Genomic DNA, 17377 nt, shown 5'->3' on the forward strand with positions numbered 1-17377 from the left:
GCTTATTCATATTTTTCTGATCTCATCCCCAATACAGTACCGCATGCGTTAAAGAGTATCAAGCAGAACAGTCCTCATATATTTTCCACTCAGCAACACATTTCAACATCTCTCAAGTCCAAAACAAGTTTGAATAAAAGTTGGTCTGTATAAATGCAACATTTACGCCAGTTCAAACATTGCCCCCACATGTATGCAAGTTCTGTTTATAGACGGTCAGCACACACAGGTCCAGTTTTGCAGACACCTCCCCAGCACCTACTGACATAAGCAGACCTCACTGTCTCTGTCTACTGTTACATTGCTATTCCTGGTTACCACTGTGACCCAACCAGGCCTTGTGACAGAAGTAGAAACAAGCTTCACTCTTCATGATTGTGGCATCTAAAATCCTTTTTGAGGGGGCTCTTCAGTATCAGGCGTTTTTAGCTTCCATAGATTCCTGAGGTAAAATGTTGAAAACTCACGAATTAACCAACTAGCCAGCTAACTAACCTTGTAGCAACAGCTCCAGGATGCAAATAAGGCTTACTATGTGTTGGGAAAACGTCCTTTAGCACTGAACATTATTATGTGTTGAATTGTCTAATTGGAGAAATTTGCGAAAATAAAAATGACTGACACAGCAACAGATGATCAAATGGAATTTTGAGATCAGGAATGTGCAGTCAGATGAACATGTTTTGAAATTATCTTGCGACTCACATGTGGTAAACACAACTAGGTAAGCTATGCTGCTGAATTAACCTAGCCCACCCAGAGAACTAAAATCAACTGTGGTTATGGTTGATATGACTAGAGATGAATCCATTTACCTTTAGGTCCACGTTTTCCAGCGGGGGATTAGCTTTAGTTGTGACAAAAGGAAGAAGGAGGCTTGGGGGTTGTGATCAGGGAAAATCTATTCTGACAATCGGTAACCAACCACTGACAGAGTGATTGTGAGGTGTCAAATTATCATTATCATTATCATTAGCAAAGTGCCCTTGGGTCACTCCTCCCGCCGTGCACAAAAGCTACCAGGTGGTACAGTTTTGGTTTAAATGTACAGTTTTATATTCCCCCCCCTGCACCCCCCAAAGTTTTAAAAACAAGTTGTCCCATTCCCTTTCAGACACCATATTGTTGGTGTATGAACTAGTTTTACAGAATGGTAAGGTGGTCTGACACCACTGTGGAATTTAGAAATAGCCAAGGCCCCCACCAAGAACTTTCTTTAAAAAATATATTTTTCTTGAAAGTGCGACTCCCATGAATAGAGTAAAACACCACACCCCTCCTTTGCACTGCCATCAAAGCAGTCTTCCTCTGGTATTTGAGCCTGTGTTTGATGGCCCCCGGGCTTGTTGAAAAACATCCATTGATTAACTGGGAGGGGCTTGACTTCTTGACCTTTGTCTTGGCTCCATAACCTCAGTGTTCCAACTGTCAACCACAGTTATGGCCACCCTATTCTGCAGCTTCACTGCCACTTGAGTGACACCCCATGCTGGCTATTCAAATACCTCATTATAATTAGGGCAGAAATGAATAAAACTCATAGAGAATGCATAAATGGACCGGATTTTTTTTTCATTTCACCCACTATATACTACAACCGTTTTTGAATATGTTGGGTCCTTCCTTCTATCATCTATCTATCCATCCTTTTGCACTTATGGTTGGGTTACTGGGGTAGTAGCCTAATCAGGGAAGCACAGAGTCCCCACTCCCCAGCTTTTTCAAGGAGATCCCAAGGCTTTCCGAGAGGAGAGACATCGGGCTCTGTTTTCGTAGACAACGCATCGATTGAGGGGCACAAATGCGGGCCGATCTTGATTTTTGTTTAAACACAAAGCTTGCTGGATATGTTTACTAATATGGCAGACCATTTTGCACCAAACTAGGCGTTCTGACGCAGCACCAGAGTATCCTTGGAAGTGTGCCTGGCGGAGTGGTGTCAGAAAGTCACTCTAAATTTATGCCTGCCCAGACCATATATAAATACTGCCACAAGGTAGACAGACTGCTGGTCTAATACGGGGTTGGTGAATTTGATTGGGGCACAGGAAGACAGATACGAAGCTCAGTGGACCTATTTAAGTCGCTAAAAGTTATCACCAGCTCATTCTGTGCTCACATCATCTCTTGCCATACTATTGCTAGAGCAATGGCAATGCTCAGCTCACTCACGGATGGATGCGATTACACATTGTCTTCTTCCATACAGCCATGTATCCATCGAGACTGTTGCTCCACATTTAAAGGGAATGAGAGGAGCCACTTCGATTGGCGATGACTTAAGTCTGCTGTAAACATTCTCACAGTGGCGCAGCTTGCCCACTCACAGTTCCAGCGGGCTGCACTCATCCACAAATTTATCAGGGTGTCACACAGGGTGACACGCCTACAGGGTGTCTTGGGTCTTCCCCGAGGCCTCTTCCCAGTGAACGTGCCTGGAACAGCTCACTAGAAAGGTGTTCAAGAGGCATGCCTGACTCACTTCATTTGGCTCCTCTCAATGTTTAGGGGCAACGGCTCTGCTTTCCCACCCTCCCCCAAAGGGAGAGCCATGTCACCTGCAAGGCGAACCCCAATTCGACCGCTAGTATCTGTGATCTTGTTTTTTTTTTTTTTTTTTTATCATGACCCACAGCATGTGACTGTCGGTGAAGGTTGGAACATAGATCAACTGGTAAATGTCACAACCACAGACCGATGCAGAGTGTGCATCACTGCAGTGAGCTCATCGCTGCACTAAATGGATGGAACACTGATTCAACCCACATCGCACTTTTTCGACCCCTTTAACGAAATTCTAGTGAACTGACATACCAGGATAGCATTAGCAGGACTTGGACAATCGACATGAGGTGACTGTTGTTGAAGCTGATTTCAAAAAGGATCTCTTAGAAAAGGAGTGCCCTTGCCTCGGATGAAATGTTTTTGCAGCATGTGACAGGCAGCACGGTGCAGAGGGAATAACTTGTGACAACAGTCAGGGGCTGACTGCAAGCCACAGAGACCTTTTACAAAGCTCTGTAGTCTGCAATAACTTGCATGGTTTACGATTGCAGTATCCTTATATAATATTGCATACACATATAACACTATGATGACCCTTCTGACTTGCCGTGAGCTCATTGTACTAGAATGTGAAACCCTCCGTTGCTAACCACCTCTGCTTCCTCACATTTAATCTTTCAAGCAAATATTCTAGAGGCTGAGCTGACGTGCTGGAAAGATTGGTCCAGTGGTTGGAACACAGAGATGTTATTTGAGAGATGATGGAAATTTTGGTCCACAGACGCAGTCCAAATTGATCCAGCTGCTTCTTTCAGTGCCACACGAAGATCTTGGCATAAAGTAACCCAAATGCTCATACGCCTTTGTGGCCTGCAAAAATTCTTTCTCTGAGTAGTCATGTAAGCTTTGACATTCCATCAATAGTTGAGGAAACAATTGTTTATGTATGTATGTATGTATGTATGTATGTATGTATGTATGTATGTATGTATTTATTTATTTATTTTTAGCAGCGTTAAACCCATTCTATTCTGAAATTGGTAAATTATAAATCTTCAGAATGTCACTATTTCAGCGGCATGGTGTTTCACTGTTTAGCACGTCTGCTTCACAGTGCAGAGATTTGATTCTGGCTCCGGCCTCCCTGTGTTCTGCGTGGGTTTTCTCCGGGTAGTCTAATTTCCTCCCAAATTCCCAAAACATACATGGAAGGTTAATGGAACCTTCTAAATTGTCTCTCGGTGTGATTGTGAGCGCGGATGATTGTTAGTTTATGTGTGCCCCACGATTGCCTGGCAACTACTTCAGCATGTACCCTGCCTACTGCCCGAAAACTGAAGGCATCATATTGATCTGTATTTTAAGTTCTGTGTGTTATTATGAATAGTCATACAGCAAAATGTTCCACATACTGATTGTTTGGTGGCTGCAACAGAATGTGTGATTGTATAATTTGACAGTCAAATGACTGAATTTGTGTGATCTGTATGCATATGGTAAACCACATTGTGTGTAGTAATCCAACAGACTCCACAAAGATAACAGCCGGGTCCTAAACATTCTACACAAATCACAATATATTTTTGCCACAAGACAATAGACAATAGACTGTTCGATTAATCTTGCATGCATGTTTTTGGAATGTGGGTGGAAACTGGAGTACATGGGAAAAATTGCATCTGAAATGAGTCATACACGACAGTGTCCCCCTCAAAGGCAAAAAGAGCATATATTTAATTTGCTGACTAGTGTGTTCTATATATGGGTAATGGGTATTCACCTTGACTCAATCAGCCCTTGTGTATTCTTTAATACACTTAGATGTTCGTGCAGTTTTATTTGAGTGGGGTTTTAGTGTCCTTGTGGGAAGATCGACCTTTGTGGCAACAATTTTGCTCTGTATGTGTCCTTAGTCCTGGAGATCTGTCAAGTGGAAAACTTAGTCGATGGAAAGCACTTCATAGAAATGATTTGGCTTAGGTTGATTGAAACAAACCGATGGAACATTGTGGTGGTGAAAGAGCCTACTCAAACTTATTCAGCATGCACTCATTGCAATGAAGGCACGGGAGATTCGATGATTCATTTCTGGAGTGCTGAGGAAGACATTGCTCTCCACCACAATGGTCAGGCAATCCATTTAATTACTGGGTAGGATCTTATTGCATGCACAGTCCACGCTCATCTCCACTCATCCTCCTCCTTGTCCAATCCCAATAGTACAAGTCCGACGTGAGATTACATAGTGGAGTGTAATTATTAAAATGGCAACGTGTCAATTTTCCCGATGGAAAGTGCCAGGAGACAATTCGTTGGTTAAACAGATTTCATTTCCTACCGCATCTCGTTTTGCTGAGCTCGGCTTTTAAGAGAACTAATCCTGAGGCATTCTCAAACTGTCTGACACCCTGCTCATTAAATCTGCATGGGGATTTTGCTAATTATTTGGGGTTTTCTGTCTTGTTTTTCCTTCGTTTTTTTGCAAAACTTATTCCAAATGACATACCAGACTCAAAAAAGTGTACAAAGAAAACACAAGAGAACATACTGTACAATGGTTATGTTAAGACAGACGATTTTACTTTGAAATCTCATTTCCTCTTTGTCATTTTAAATGAGGTATGACCAATCATGGCTCAGCTTCAGAAAACAGGTAAGCCGTGATTGGTTGTTGCCTGAGCCCTGCACAACTGTGAGGTCATCTTCAGTCAACAGCAAGTGGCAAAATGGCCGCCCCCTAAGATGGACAAAAATAGGTGGATTCCACTGCTGAACTCAGATTCCGCAAACACAATATTTAATCAGAATGCCGTGTTGAGGCTAATGGGGCTGCATAAAACACATTCTTGTAAAAAAGTTTTGGGTTGAGTTCCCCTTTAAGAACTATTCAAAAGCAATTTTATGTCTCTGGGTGATAAGGGTTAATCCCCCTGGATGTCTTTCGCATAAATTCCATTGACTCATAAAATAAAAAGGAGTGTATTTTGAGGGGAGGTGAGGGTTAGGCTTCACAAGCTGCCCTGCCTCTGGCTGTTTGGTCTGGCAATGGCATGTCTGACATTTTTCTGGACCGGAGATAAGGAGTGAACCACCCACAGTGTGTGGGTGGATTCTGGCATCCGACAGTTGAACAGACGGTATTTTCATCATCTTAACGGCTGCGATAACCCTCAGACAAATTCCTGGCTTATATCCCTGTTTTAGAAGTATTTTTATGTTTGCAAGTGATTCAGTTGAAATTTTGAGAACTGTACTTGATTCATTCATTGTCTGTTTCCTGTTCATCTTTACATCGAGCGCCGCCATTGAATGGTCACTGTCTTCAAAATGAACCACCGCAGTTTCACCGTCAACATGTGTTTGAGTGCTCTATAATGAAGAACTCTCTATGATTTACAGTATGTCCCTCTCTTGAGTGTGCTACATAGCTCGCAACTCACTGGAATGTCAATCGTCTCATTATAGTCAGATCAGTTATGTGATGCTCTCATCACAGATGGAGAATCAATCATGCTACAGTAAGTTGATAGATGTTTGTCTGCTTCCTAACAGCAGTACTGATGAGCGTTAATTGGTACCCAGAGACTGCCAATAATTCAGCTTGTTGTTAGTCGTAGGAGATGTATACTGAATGGCTAACGAAACAACCTGCTTCCCACTTTGAGCGCGGGTACTTTAGTTGAAGAACACACTTTTCTTTGGGCAGATCTTTTTGAATCCACTTGCTTTTTCAAACCTTCATCATTCTTCGAAAGGGTAAAGTGTGACATGTGTACAAGTCAAACAAGTCCAAGTGTGTAGTGTGTGAAGTGAATAAAAGAAAAATTGAAACCATGTTTAACCTTTGCAGGGACAGAGGTTACTACAGTGGACAGCTTATTGTGTTATCAGGTTACAGGATGCATGAAAGGGTTAGCATTGTAATTGCGCTGTACAGTCATGAGGAATTGAACTGCGTTAAACTGAGATCTGGGCCTAATTTTTGTTTTCTTAGATTGTGAACATGTACATAATGAAGCTTCCCGCCGCCAACAACTTTTGTAAATGCTACTCCAAGGCCACCCAAATATGTTCAGCTTTCACGATGGGACATTTTGCATGTACGGCACAATAATTGTTGATGCGTAAAATATAGAGCACTTTGAGTATTGTGGCTTTTTGACATTTTGCCGCAATTCCACCTCCATAAGCATTTCTACTCACTACTGGATCATGATGACTTTCTGAAACCTTTTTTGGACTCACCGTAACAAGACCTTTCGGGTGTTTTTCGTAATTCACCAAATTCAAAATAGATACGAAATGATATGGGTATTATAATCACATATACTGTTGAATCAGGGCTTTAAAATGTTCAAACCTCTTCATTTTCTGTAACAGAACAGTTCTAAAAATTATAATCCATCAATTGTAAAGCCAAAAAGAAGAGAAAAGAAATGACATTTCAAAAATGCCCAGTATAATGTGCTCAAGCGTGATAGAGAGTCTCTCTTTCCCCGTCTGTTGACACCTATGCTCCAACAGGAAGTCCTTTCACCTCATCATCATTGCAAGATAATGGAGCTATATTGAGAAAGCAATAAACATGCTTATCTCTCGTGGAGATTGTAGACCATGATTGGACTGAATTAGTTACGTGCGTCATGTCTTGGGGACATTTAAGATAGATTGTGTAGCCATGGGGATGAATAGGCATGAGCTGGCCCGTGCACTGTAGTTTTAGGCAGGCCTGATAAGGCTGACACATAAACACTCTGTTCGCACTATTGTTGTGAAGAAGTACTTGCTTTAATCATCATATGTGTCTATAGTGGACATGGCATGCGCAATGGTTTTGACAACAGCAAATCTGCTGTTAAGCATCTTCCTCTTTTCAAAAAAGTAGAAGAAAAATGGATGTATTTACTGTATATTTCCCCATTTGTTCAATATGTGCGGTTTTCTTTAGGGTGGCACTCACTTGAGAGAGGTATATTCTCTTTTGTAGCCAATTTAAGTTGCTGAAGACATCCTAATATAGGATATGGTCAAGAGTCACTATTCACAAAACAAATAATACACTAATGTGAAGTGGATGCTTCTTATCCTGTTTTTCATCACACCAAAACTTTCATTACTATCACTGTCATGCTTTTTTTGTTTTTGTTGTTTTTGTCTTTTGTTTTGTCACATGGTGTTTGTTGTTACGTCATGTGGACCCGACCGATGTGGATTGTTTTCAGCGTTTTGGTTTTTTTTTGGGCCACAGCATTCATCAAAGGGGAAGAATCTGTGCTTGGTGGATGCACTTTCTCGGCAGCAACCAGCACTGATTTTGATTGGGAGGAATGTCGGCGCTATTTGACTGTCGGTGCTGGGCGCTTGTGTTTTTTGCGCCTGTAATGGGCAGCATTTTTCACAGCCCCGTTTTGTTCACCGGAGACGGCAGCGCTGTTGGTGCGGCTGGATGGATCGTTTGTGGGGCTGAGGATGAGGAGAGAGGAGTGTCGGTGTGGAGCGCAGATGCATATTTGGAACTGAGAGTTGCCGCTTGGAATTGAAGTGGATCGACATGGGACAGGAGAAGTGAACCAATCTCTTTTTTTCATCACTGGACGCTACAGCTTCTTGTTTACTTTCAAACTTAGCTTGTAGCCGACGTATGCACATTTTGAGCATGGCGTCTCTGATCCACTGGTGAAAGGACACTTGGATTCTCTCCTCTTTCATTAAGAAGTGCTTCAAACAACAAAGCACATGAGGGAAAAGTGGTTAAGATTGCACGACTGTCCGTGTTTTTATGTTGTGTGCTGTGTTTTACTTTATGTTAACTGTTTTGTAAAGCGCTTTGTTACAGCTGCAGCTGTTGTGAAAGCGCGATATAAATCAGGATGTACTGTATTGTATTGTATTGTAAAATAGAGGCACCATAACGAAACAATATTTGTCACTAATATAAGTAGGTTTTGTTTCTATTGTACATTTCCACTTTTGAATGCCATAGTTGTGCCCTGCGACTGACTGGAGATCAGTGCAGAGTGAAGTCGGCCTTCTGCCCGAAGTCAGCTGGTATTGCCTCGAGCACCACCGCGCGACTGACTACAGGATGAGCATTGTTGAAAATGAATACATTAATGAATGACTTACATAGTGCTAATGCAATATACAAACATGATGATGTATGTTGCTGGAAGGATATTGCTTGGGAAGGAAAGTTAACTTCCTATTTAAACACTACACTAGGAATTTTACCTGTGACCTTCCACTACAAGGATAACCACTCTACCACATGAGTTTTTTTTAAAAATATTATTTTAATGAGACTAATAGATGACTTTATATATTAAAATGCTAGTTTCCACAAGGCTAACCCTTGCCCCTTGATGTGCATTCATTGTGTGAGCAATAAAAATAGTGTGTGTTGGGGGGTAACTGACAGTCATAATGTTAATAGTAGAGCAGTTATAGATACTGCCATTACCTTCTAACCCCAAATTAGCTAAAGGATACTTACATTTACTGAAGCTAAAGTACTTCTGAAATTACATCTTATCTTTGTAATTGGGTTCATTTGCTGTAGGCGAGGTTTGTTGTGGTGAGGCGCATCCGATATCTTCAGCTTTGAAAACCAGCGGGATCTCATTAGGGAGAGGGAGTAGCCATGTTTTTGATCTTTTCTTTTTTTTATATTTATATATGAATTTAAAATTGTGTGTACAGTAAATATTCTCAAGTACGGACTCGTGTTTGCGCTGTCCAATTTGTCCTGATAACAGAAATTCCTCATTTGGGAAATGAGCATGGTACATGTCCTTTATGAACCTGCAAGTATGTTGACAAAATGCACATGTAACAACACAGTCAATAAAATACAAAAATATACTGTCCAAAAACTGTTTATATAACAAAAACTGCAATACAGGTGTATCGTAAAAAAAAATCACAACAGTAAAATACGAACAGTATTTTAATGTTTATTTTTTTCTGTCTTGGGAAAAAAAATGTGTATTTTGGATTGTTTTGTTGGATGCATTCTTTGGTTTATGACAATGTTTGCCTGCGTGTCATACAATTTTCTTGCTAGTTGCAAGTAACTGTCCCGTTGATCACCGATGTCTGGTAATTCTTGTGCATACTGAAGGATTTTTGTTGCCATTTGCATTGCTTCCTTGCTGGATGGTGGCTTGTCATCACGAGTTGAATCGATGCCTTGTTTTTTAAAGTTTCGTAGATTTGCGTCTTTCCGACTCCAAGTGTCTGCTGGATCTTTTTAACTTTGTGTCCAGCCTCACTCAAACGGATGCATTTCACTCGCTCCGCTCCAGTCGTTACAGTTCTTCTACGTTTCGATGCGATGATCTACACGACGTAAGTGAATAAAGTTAAAATCTTTCGCAATTAAAGTAAAACGCACGCCAATAAAAAGTCGCTTATACGTCTTCGTTTCGAATCTGATGAATGAAAACGGCGAAGCGAACACGTTTCTTCGGTTATGTCGAGTGGGCGCTGCTTTTAAGCTAGTGCCGCGTTCTCCAGGACGTAAGTGAATAAAGTTAAAATCATTCAAAATTACAGTAAAACGCACGGCAATAAAAACTCACTTACACGTCATCGTTTAGAATCTGATGATTGAAAAACGCGAAGTGAAAACTTGTTTCAGCGTTGTCTTTTCCGTCGCATCGGGTGGGCGTTGCGTGTATTTAAGCTCCCGCGGCATTACACCTCCATCCGGGTTACGGGTAGTGGAATTTCCGCTTGCGCAAGTTCCGGTAACACGTAATATCGTAGTCAAAATGTTAATGCATAGGTTTTTATTCCGGGTGAAGGATATTCCTTTCCATAGAATTCCGGGGATGGGAATATTTACTGTATTTGCTTTATGCAGCTTATGCTCTTTCCGAAGAGTTTTGGAAATAATACACGTGATGCAGTCGTTTGATGATCTCATGTCTTCTGTCCTTTCTTTGATTAAAACAGCTTCTCCCTGATCAAATCAAACTGTCTTTTGTCCTCACCTTGACAGAGTGCTCAGTAAATCTCTTGTCTTTTTATGTGTGTTGTGTGTATAATAAACTCTACATGTTCAGCCTAACCCGCTTTGATTTCTAAAAGTCCCAGTTAAATGAATTCTAATGTGATGTGCTCTTTTTTCAGGCTGTATGCTGTGTTTTGGTCAGTCAGCCTTTTTTCGCTTCAACCACCCTGAAGAAGCCTTGAGGATGAAGAGCATGATGCCCCCAGGAGGCAACGTCTCCACAGGGGACTACAGACCATGTGCAGGTATCATTTGCCACTCACAAATTGCTCCCCGTGACCATGACTGAACGGACATTTTGACGGTGAACTGGCAGTATGTGTAGGCGTACAGCATTGAGCAAGGAAGAACTCATTAAACTTGGGTAAGGATGTAGAAAGTTTTCCTACATAATAGGGGTGTTCACGCGGCAACTTTTATTGCGGTGTAGCACCGAGGCTGCCCCCGTAGAGCGTTCACATGTACAAAGTTAAACCGGAGCAAATTTAACCCTGCTCAGGGGGTGGTTTAAAAATTTACTCTGGAGTAAATGCTAGTTTGTGAGGCAGCACCGATATAAAATGGAACATGTGATCGCTACAGGGGTAGACTTGCTATGCATGAGAAGAGTAGATTACATACGGGTATTGAATGCATTGCTTTCCTGCTCTGTTGTACTTCCGTCATCTTTCCTTTCTCTCATCTCTCATCCTTTTATGGCGTCTGATAGAACACATTGATTTGTCCGCAGAAGTATAAGCCATGGTTTTTGATATGCCACAAACAAGGCGGGGAAAAGGGAGTACACTTTACGAATGTGCATGTTTTATTTCCGTTTTATTATCGTATTGCACGGCTGCAGAAACAGCCGTGTGAACGCAAGTTTACACGCTTCTCTTTAGTAAGCAGCTTTTTACGTGTGAACGCTCCACAAAATTTACACCGGTGTAAGTTATATCGCAACAAAATACATCGGTGCAGCACCGATGCAAATGTGTGCCATGTGAACACCCCTATTATTACGTCACAGCACAGTACCGTCGTGTTCAGCAGGTATATCTCAGTACAGTTCCTGCTATGATGTCAATATGTATACACTGTCCAGGGTGTACAAGAGTGATGAGCTGTGTCGAAAATGGATAGGACTACAACTTAACATCATGTCTACCTTCCATTTTTGCATTGGACTATAAACACATTGGTCCTTTGTTCCATCAATAATAGGGCCTCAAAGAGTCTTTCACTCCTGAACATTCTCGCAATTTAGCTTTGGTTTGTGTAGTTGAATATTATTATTTTTCTCACATAGGTAAACTGAATTGCCTCTTTTTGAATATAAGCCAGTTTGTTGCAAAGACCAACGGTGGAGGAGGATGGTTGTTAAAAAGTTTACAGGTGACTGTTTTTCTAGCAGTTCACCTCCACCCTGTTTGCTTTTTAATAGACTGGTTGTTGGTTACACAGCAGCACGAGCTAGGTCTGCTGCTCAGGCTAACACTAATGGGGTTGTTTTTTTTGTCTCTCATTTTAGTTTCCCACTTTGTATTGAGCCTTCGTAACTGGAACTTCACAAAGGGCGCCTGTGGATAGCGCCTATAAAATTTAAACGTAGTCCCTTTCATTATTGTGGTGAAACATTTCAAAATGCTTTCAGTTGTGGCTGCCTGCAGTTTTGTTGCTGCTTGTTAATGTTGTGCTTTTAAATGCAGTAGCTGACGCTAGAAAGGCGCTCAGGAGGGCCTGATGCCAGAGGTTACACTAGGCCTCTTTTATGTGCATCTCATTCTTCTGCGTCTCCAGGCAAACTTTTCAGCTACTTGTGCGTTTGCATTTACAGCGCTCCAGCTGGAAACCACGTCACTTGAACCTTATCTTTTCTTAGCTACCTTAGCTATCAGGGCCTCGTCTCAGCCTCTCGTTATTTCCCCTCATTTGACAGTGGCTGCCACTGTGGCGTAAGTAGAGCACCCAAGCAGGCTGCATGGTGTGGACTTCCTGATCCAGTAATGAAAGCCTTCCGTTGTTTAGACAGGCACCATTTTCCTTAATTATACATTCCTAGGTTGCAGTGAGATGAAGACGACATAGCGTACCACTCCCAGGATAATCCTAGCATATCTTCTGTCTGTTTATAAATAAATGACAGAAATTACAGCATCTGTTTATGAACATGCGGGCCACAACTATTAGAGTAGGGCAAGCCCAGAAAACCATATTATCTTGATTATTATCAGACGGTAGACTTGGGGAATGAATACATGGGTAGTGTAATGGTAATGGGTACTGGTGGTACATTTGGATGAGTTTTGTTTGGAGGATCCAGATTAATTCCTGAACTATTGTGATTAATTTAACTGCCTCTTTTCAAATCAAAGAATTACTTGAGTACAATAAATATGAATGAAAATGTGTCACGTTACCTCGATGTTTAGCAGTACCTATAGGTTGTGTGAAAAAAGGTGTACTTTCATTCCAAGATGGTATGTAATGTGTAATGTTACAAATTTCTAAATGCTCAAAGCGATGAACAAGGAAATGGCCGTAAATAACACGATACAATATGTGGTGTTCGATCATGTGTATATGGATGAGTGTGGGCTTTGTCTCATGTGAAACAAGAATGCTTCAAGTAACATTTCAGAATAGTTACCATTTAACCAATTCTCAACTCTGGTTTCTCTATCCGAACAATGGATGGCACCCACTTAAGATGTACATGACTTGAAGAAAAAAAAAGAAATTTGATGTGATGTCCAGACAGTGACCCCCTCCAATTGTGTGGCAATCAACTGATGATGCTAATGCAAGCTACTTGTGTCGACCTTCTCATTGAAGCGAAAGGCAATGCATCTGCATTGAAAATAAGCCCTAGTTTTCTCAATTCTGCCAAAATGGTCATTTTATTTGAATGCCAAAATTTCCATCCATCCATTTTCCGATCCGCTTACCCTCACAAGGGTCGCGGGGTGTGCTGGAGCCTATCCCAGCCGTCTTCTGGCAGTAGGCGGGGGGCACTCTGAACTGGTTGCCAGCCAATCGCAGGGCACACAGAGACAAACAACCATCCGCGCTCACACTCACACCTAGGGACAATTTTGAGTGTTCAATCAGCCTGCTATGCATTTTTTGGGGAGGAAACCGGAGTACCCGAAGAAAACCCACGCAGACATGGGGAGAACATGCAAATACAGGGAGGCCGGAGCTGGAATTGAACCCGGTACCTCTGCACCGTGAGGTCCAGGCGCTAACCACTGGACCACCGGGCCGCCCAAAACTTGTGCTATCAATATAGAACATACATCCTTATTCTTTAGGGGTTTTTTTGTGAAGTCATTAGGGCATTAATCCTTGTCATATGTTTTTAGGCTAACATCAGTTTCAACGTGTCTCCTGTTTAATGCGCACATTTGGACTTGCACTACCCATATCCTGAACCCAAGAAATTTTCCAAGCTGTCGACTAACTTCAACAACGTGACTTGAAAGTGTCTGACCTTTTCCAAACAGTTCCCCTCAAATCAATTTCTCAGATGGGTTGGTGCAAGAAACCATTTTGTGAAATATACACTGTAGCCAGTGTGTGTTCAGGATTGCGATCAGGCTTTTTTGTTGTTCCAGACAAGACTCTCCTGTAGCCTGAAGGAAAGTATTTTGTCACTGGAAAATTGTTCTTTGAAAATACAACTTTGCTGTGTATGCAGACGTTTTCACATATTTTTGGGCTGAGTGTTTCATAAACTGGGAAAACAGGAAACTGTCTGTGGTCTTCACTTTTGTTAAAAAGAAACAACAATTACAGTTCCGCAGACATAGTCACGGTCATTCCAGGCCTCCTTTGGTTAAAAAAAGAAAAGAGAAAAAAGAGTGTTCTTTTTGCACTATGTGTGTTTGTAAGGGCATTTTTTTCCTCTTCAGTGAGAGAATCTGATCCAATGGTTAGTTTGCACGCCGTAACAGTATAATAAATGATGTGCTACTCAGTGAACTGCATGTGAATTTCTTCCAGTACATAAGATTAAACGTCACCCCATTAGTTTGCTGCACTAATACACTCAGTAGCTCTGTAATTATAGAAACACTTAACTTGTTTTGATTTGCAAAGCTCTGCCAAGTCACCTTTCTTCAGCCCATGAGCTGCAGCAGCTTTGCCATTCTTAATTGACATTTCCTGTTCCCCTGTGTCAGGCCAGCAGTTGGCTTTGTGGCTATGTACTTATGATCTGGGCTGGGGTTACCATATCTTTTTACAAAATCTATTTTTAACCGCCACTTCCATTCTGCTGTCTGCCATCTAGCCTGCCCACTTACTTTGTTTATCCAGTTTTAGTGTCCTTGCTTTTTAATAAACCGCTCTTTGATAAATCACTCTTTCAAATTACTTTGTTTGTTTTATTGCATGGCTGGATTTCATGGTGTGATCGCACATCTGTCTTGACAGCCAAGAGACGCGGGTTCAAATGTCTGTATGTATTCTCCGTGCTTGTTCGGGTTTTCTCTGAGTACTTGTGTTTACTCCCACATCCCGATTTACATGCCTCCTGCATCTTCAATGAAGTCAGCAGGGATAATAAACTCCAATAACTTATGACCCTAATGAGGACAAGCGGTATTGAAAATGGGTGGCTGGATGATGTTAGCTGCCGCAACTCTTGCTGGTTTCAAAGTGAAGTTCTTTGAGACAGTTGTGGTTTGATTTTTAGCATGCCACAACATTGTTTGTCCGCTGCAAATTGATTTTTCAGAAGAGAATAAACATAACTGCCTGTCAATAAAATCGAAATGGATATAAATATTCTCCTCATTAAATTTTTTTTTTCCATCCTTGTACCCCCATTTAATTTTATATTCCACCATATTGGATCAGTAAGGTCTTGGCCCTCCTACTTTGTAGCTCAGGCACATGTCATAGCACACAGTGCAATTCTTGTCAGCTTCCTGCTCCTAATGTGGTTGATTTCGTGTAACTGACTCAAAAAGAAATGTAAAACGACACGTACAATACTGTAACCTTTATTCAGTTGTCATCTTTCTATAATTTGCACCCCAACATGTCTAATATGTACAAAAATAGCACTGTATTGCCCAGGGGTTCTTGACTTAGAACAGTAATGACATTTTGACATGTTTTGAAGTTCCAAACAGCACACAATGAACAAGTAAGAATACGTCAATCACGTGGCACAAGAAAGCATGCTGAGTTACTGCCACATTTACTGTTGGCCTACATGAAAAACACATACAGAAGTGTGTTTAATATTTTTTTTAAATTATGACTTTCATACTACATGACCATATATCCAGTGACTTAAGTACAATTTCGGGTAAAAACAAAACTGTTGTAAACCAAGGACCCTCTGTTCCTTTCAATGGGTGGGGATATATATTTCTGTTCATTATATTTAAGGACAAATAGAAATATGATTGTGGTTAAACTGAAGACTATTTCAGTGGCCTTAAATCCAGGAACGGATGAATTACAAAGATCGGATCAATAACTGTCAAACACAATACTGTACAATAAAACAGACTGCATAACGTACTGTAAAACCCACCTCTTCATAGGCGGAAACGATGAAGGCGAACCTTCAACATAAAAGAAAGACGTGAGCGCATTGATATTGCAATTCCGTGAAATTTTGATCGTGCGTAACACCACAGCCATTAAATAGTTTTACGTTACCTGCTGAGACGGTGGAAAATTCCACAGTCTATTTTCTACGTGCAGACGAGATTCAATGAAGGTTATTGGCGCGTGTTTGGAGCGGAAAATGACTTCACTCTGGTAACTTGTTAACAGTGGCGCCACAACCACCGTCGGTGCCTCGCGGCACCCTCGATCCTTAAAAGAAGAAAAAAAACGGTACATTGTAGCTGTCCTCAGTGTGCGTCTCCTCCGGGCTGAGTCACAGCTGGTCTGCCACTGGTGCCCGGAGGATGTACCCCACAGTTTGTCCTAGAGCAAGTGGACGGCGCAAAAGACTGACCGGGTTTAATTCAGTCACGTGAGTAGCATTCTCCCGAAAAAAGACACCACTTCAGCAGCTTTTGTATTTGCGTTTTTTTTCCTACCGCAAAACCGATGGCGAAATTTTGGGATCTTCACGTTCACATTCAGTAAACCTAGCAATCATAGTGTGAGTAGAGTGCGGGCATATCGGTAAGTGAGCGACGGTGAGATTTCCTAATGAAGTTCGGAATGCTGCCCTTCAGCTCCCAAAACCATGACATCACTTGACGGGCTTTCCCCTGGCTCGGGGCTGCTTTTATTTTGTTCCCGACCCTCTATTTTTCTGCTTCTGCACACCTTGCTGTGTGCTAACGACGACGTGACACGACCGTCCATGCAGGGGTCAGTGTATAAATGTGTTATTGTAACACCTTGCAAGCATAATCACATATAAACACTGTAATACAACCTGCCCCTATTCAATTGCGATGCTTGTCATTGAGCGTCAGTGTAAAGCTGAGCAACAACAGTAGCATACAGGAAGCTACTCCCATCCCTGCGGTGCCAGAGCAAGCTAATGCATTATTTGGGGCGCTTCTATATTCAGAGAACAGTATTTCTGAGATAGTGTATATCGAATACAATCGTGGACAGAAATGCATAATGTTTTCTGATGGAACCAGGAATTTCACATAACCTTAGAAAGTTGTAGAATCAGCATTGCTGAGGCAAATCCAAAGCTTCAAACTTACAGTCAGGCCCTCACCAACGTGTCACCGAAGGCGAGATTCTAGATGACGCCCCCACCCTTCATTGACGATTTACATACGATTACAATCCATCCATCCTTCCAACCATTTTTTAATCTGCTTATCCTCACAAGGGTTGTGGGCGTGCTGGAGCCTATCCCAGCTGTCTTCGGGCAGTAGGCTG

The 17377-nt window shown here is 41.7% G+C and overlaps 1 protein-coding gene across 7 annotated transcripts in view; it reads left to right on the plus strand.

Annotated features, from left to right (window-relative positions):
- Positions 1 to 17377, plus strand: part of phldb1b (pleckstrin homology-like domain, family B, member 1b) — an 83833-nt gene that overhangs the window by 26141 nt on the left and 40315 nt on the right. For 6 of the 7 annotated variants that reach the window (XM_086124945.1, XM_086124946.1, XM_086124947.1 and 3 more), the window contains one exon: positions 10639 to 10764. In XM_086124945.1, the coding sequence (XP_085981071.1) occupies positions 10639 to 10764 (126 nt within the window). Of the gene's footprint in view, positions 1 to 10638; positions 10765 to 16348; positions 16500 to 17377 lie in introns of those variants that run through there. The other variant, XM_086124950.1, reaches the window with a different exon arrangement.

Source organism: Hippocampus guttulatus, chromosome 12 (assembly GCF_054856545.1).
Source record: "Hippocampus guttulatus isolate MCC_2025c chromosome 12, RoL_Hgut_1.0, whole genome shotgun sequence".
NCBI lineage: Eukaryota > Metazoa > Chordata > Actinopteri > Syngnathiformes > Syngnathidae > Hippocampus > Hippocampus guttulatus.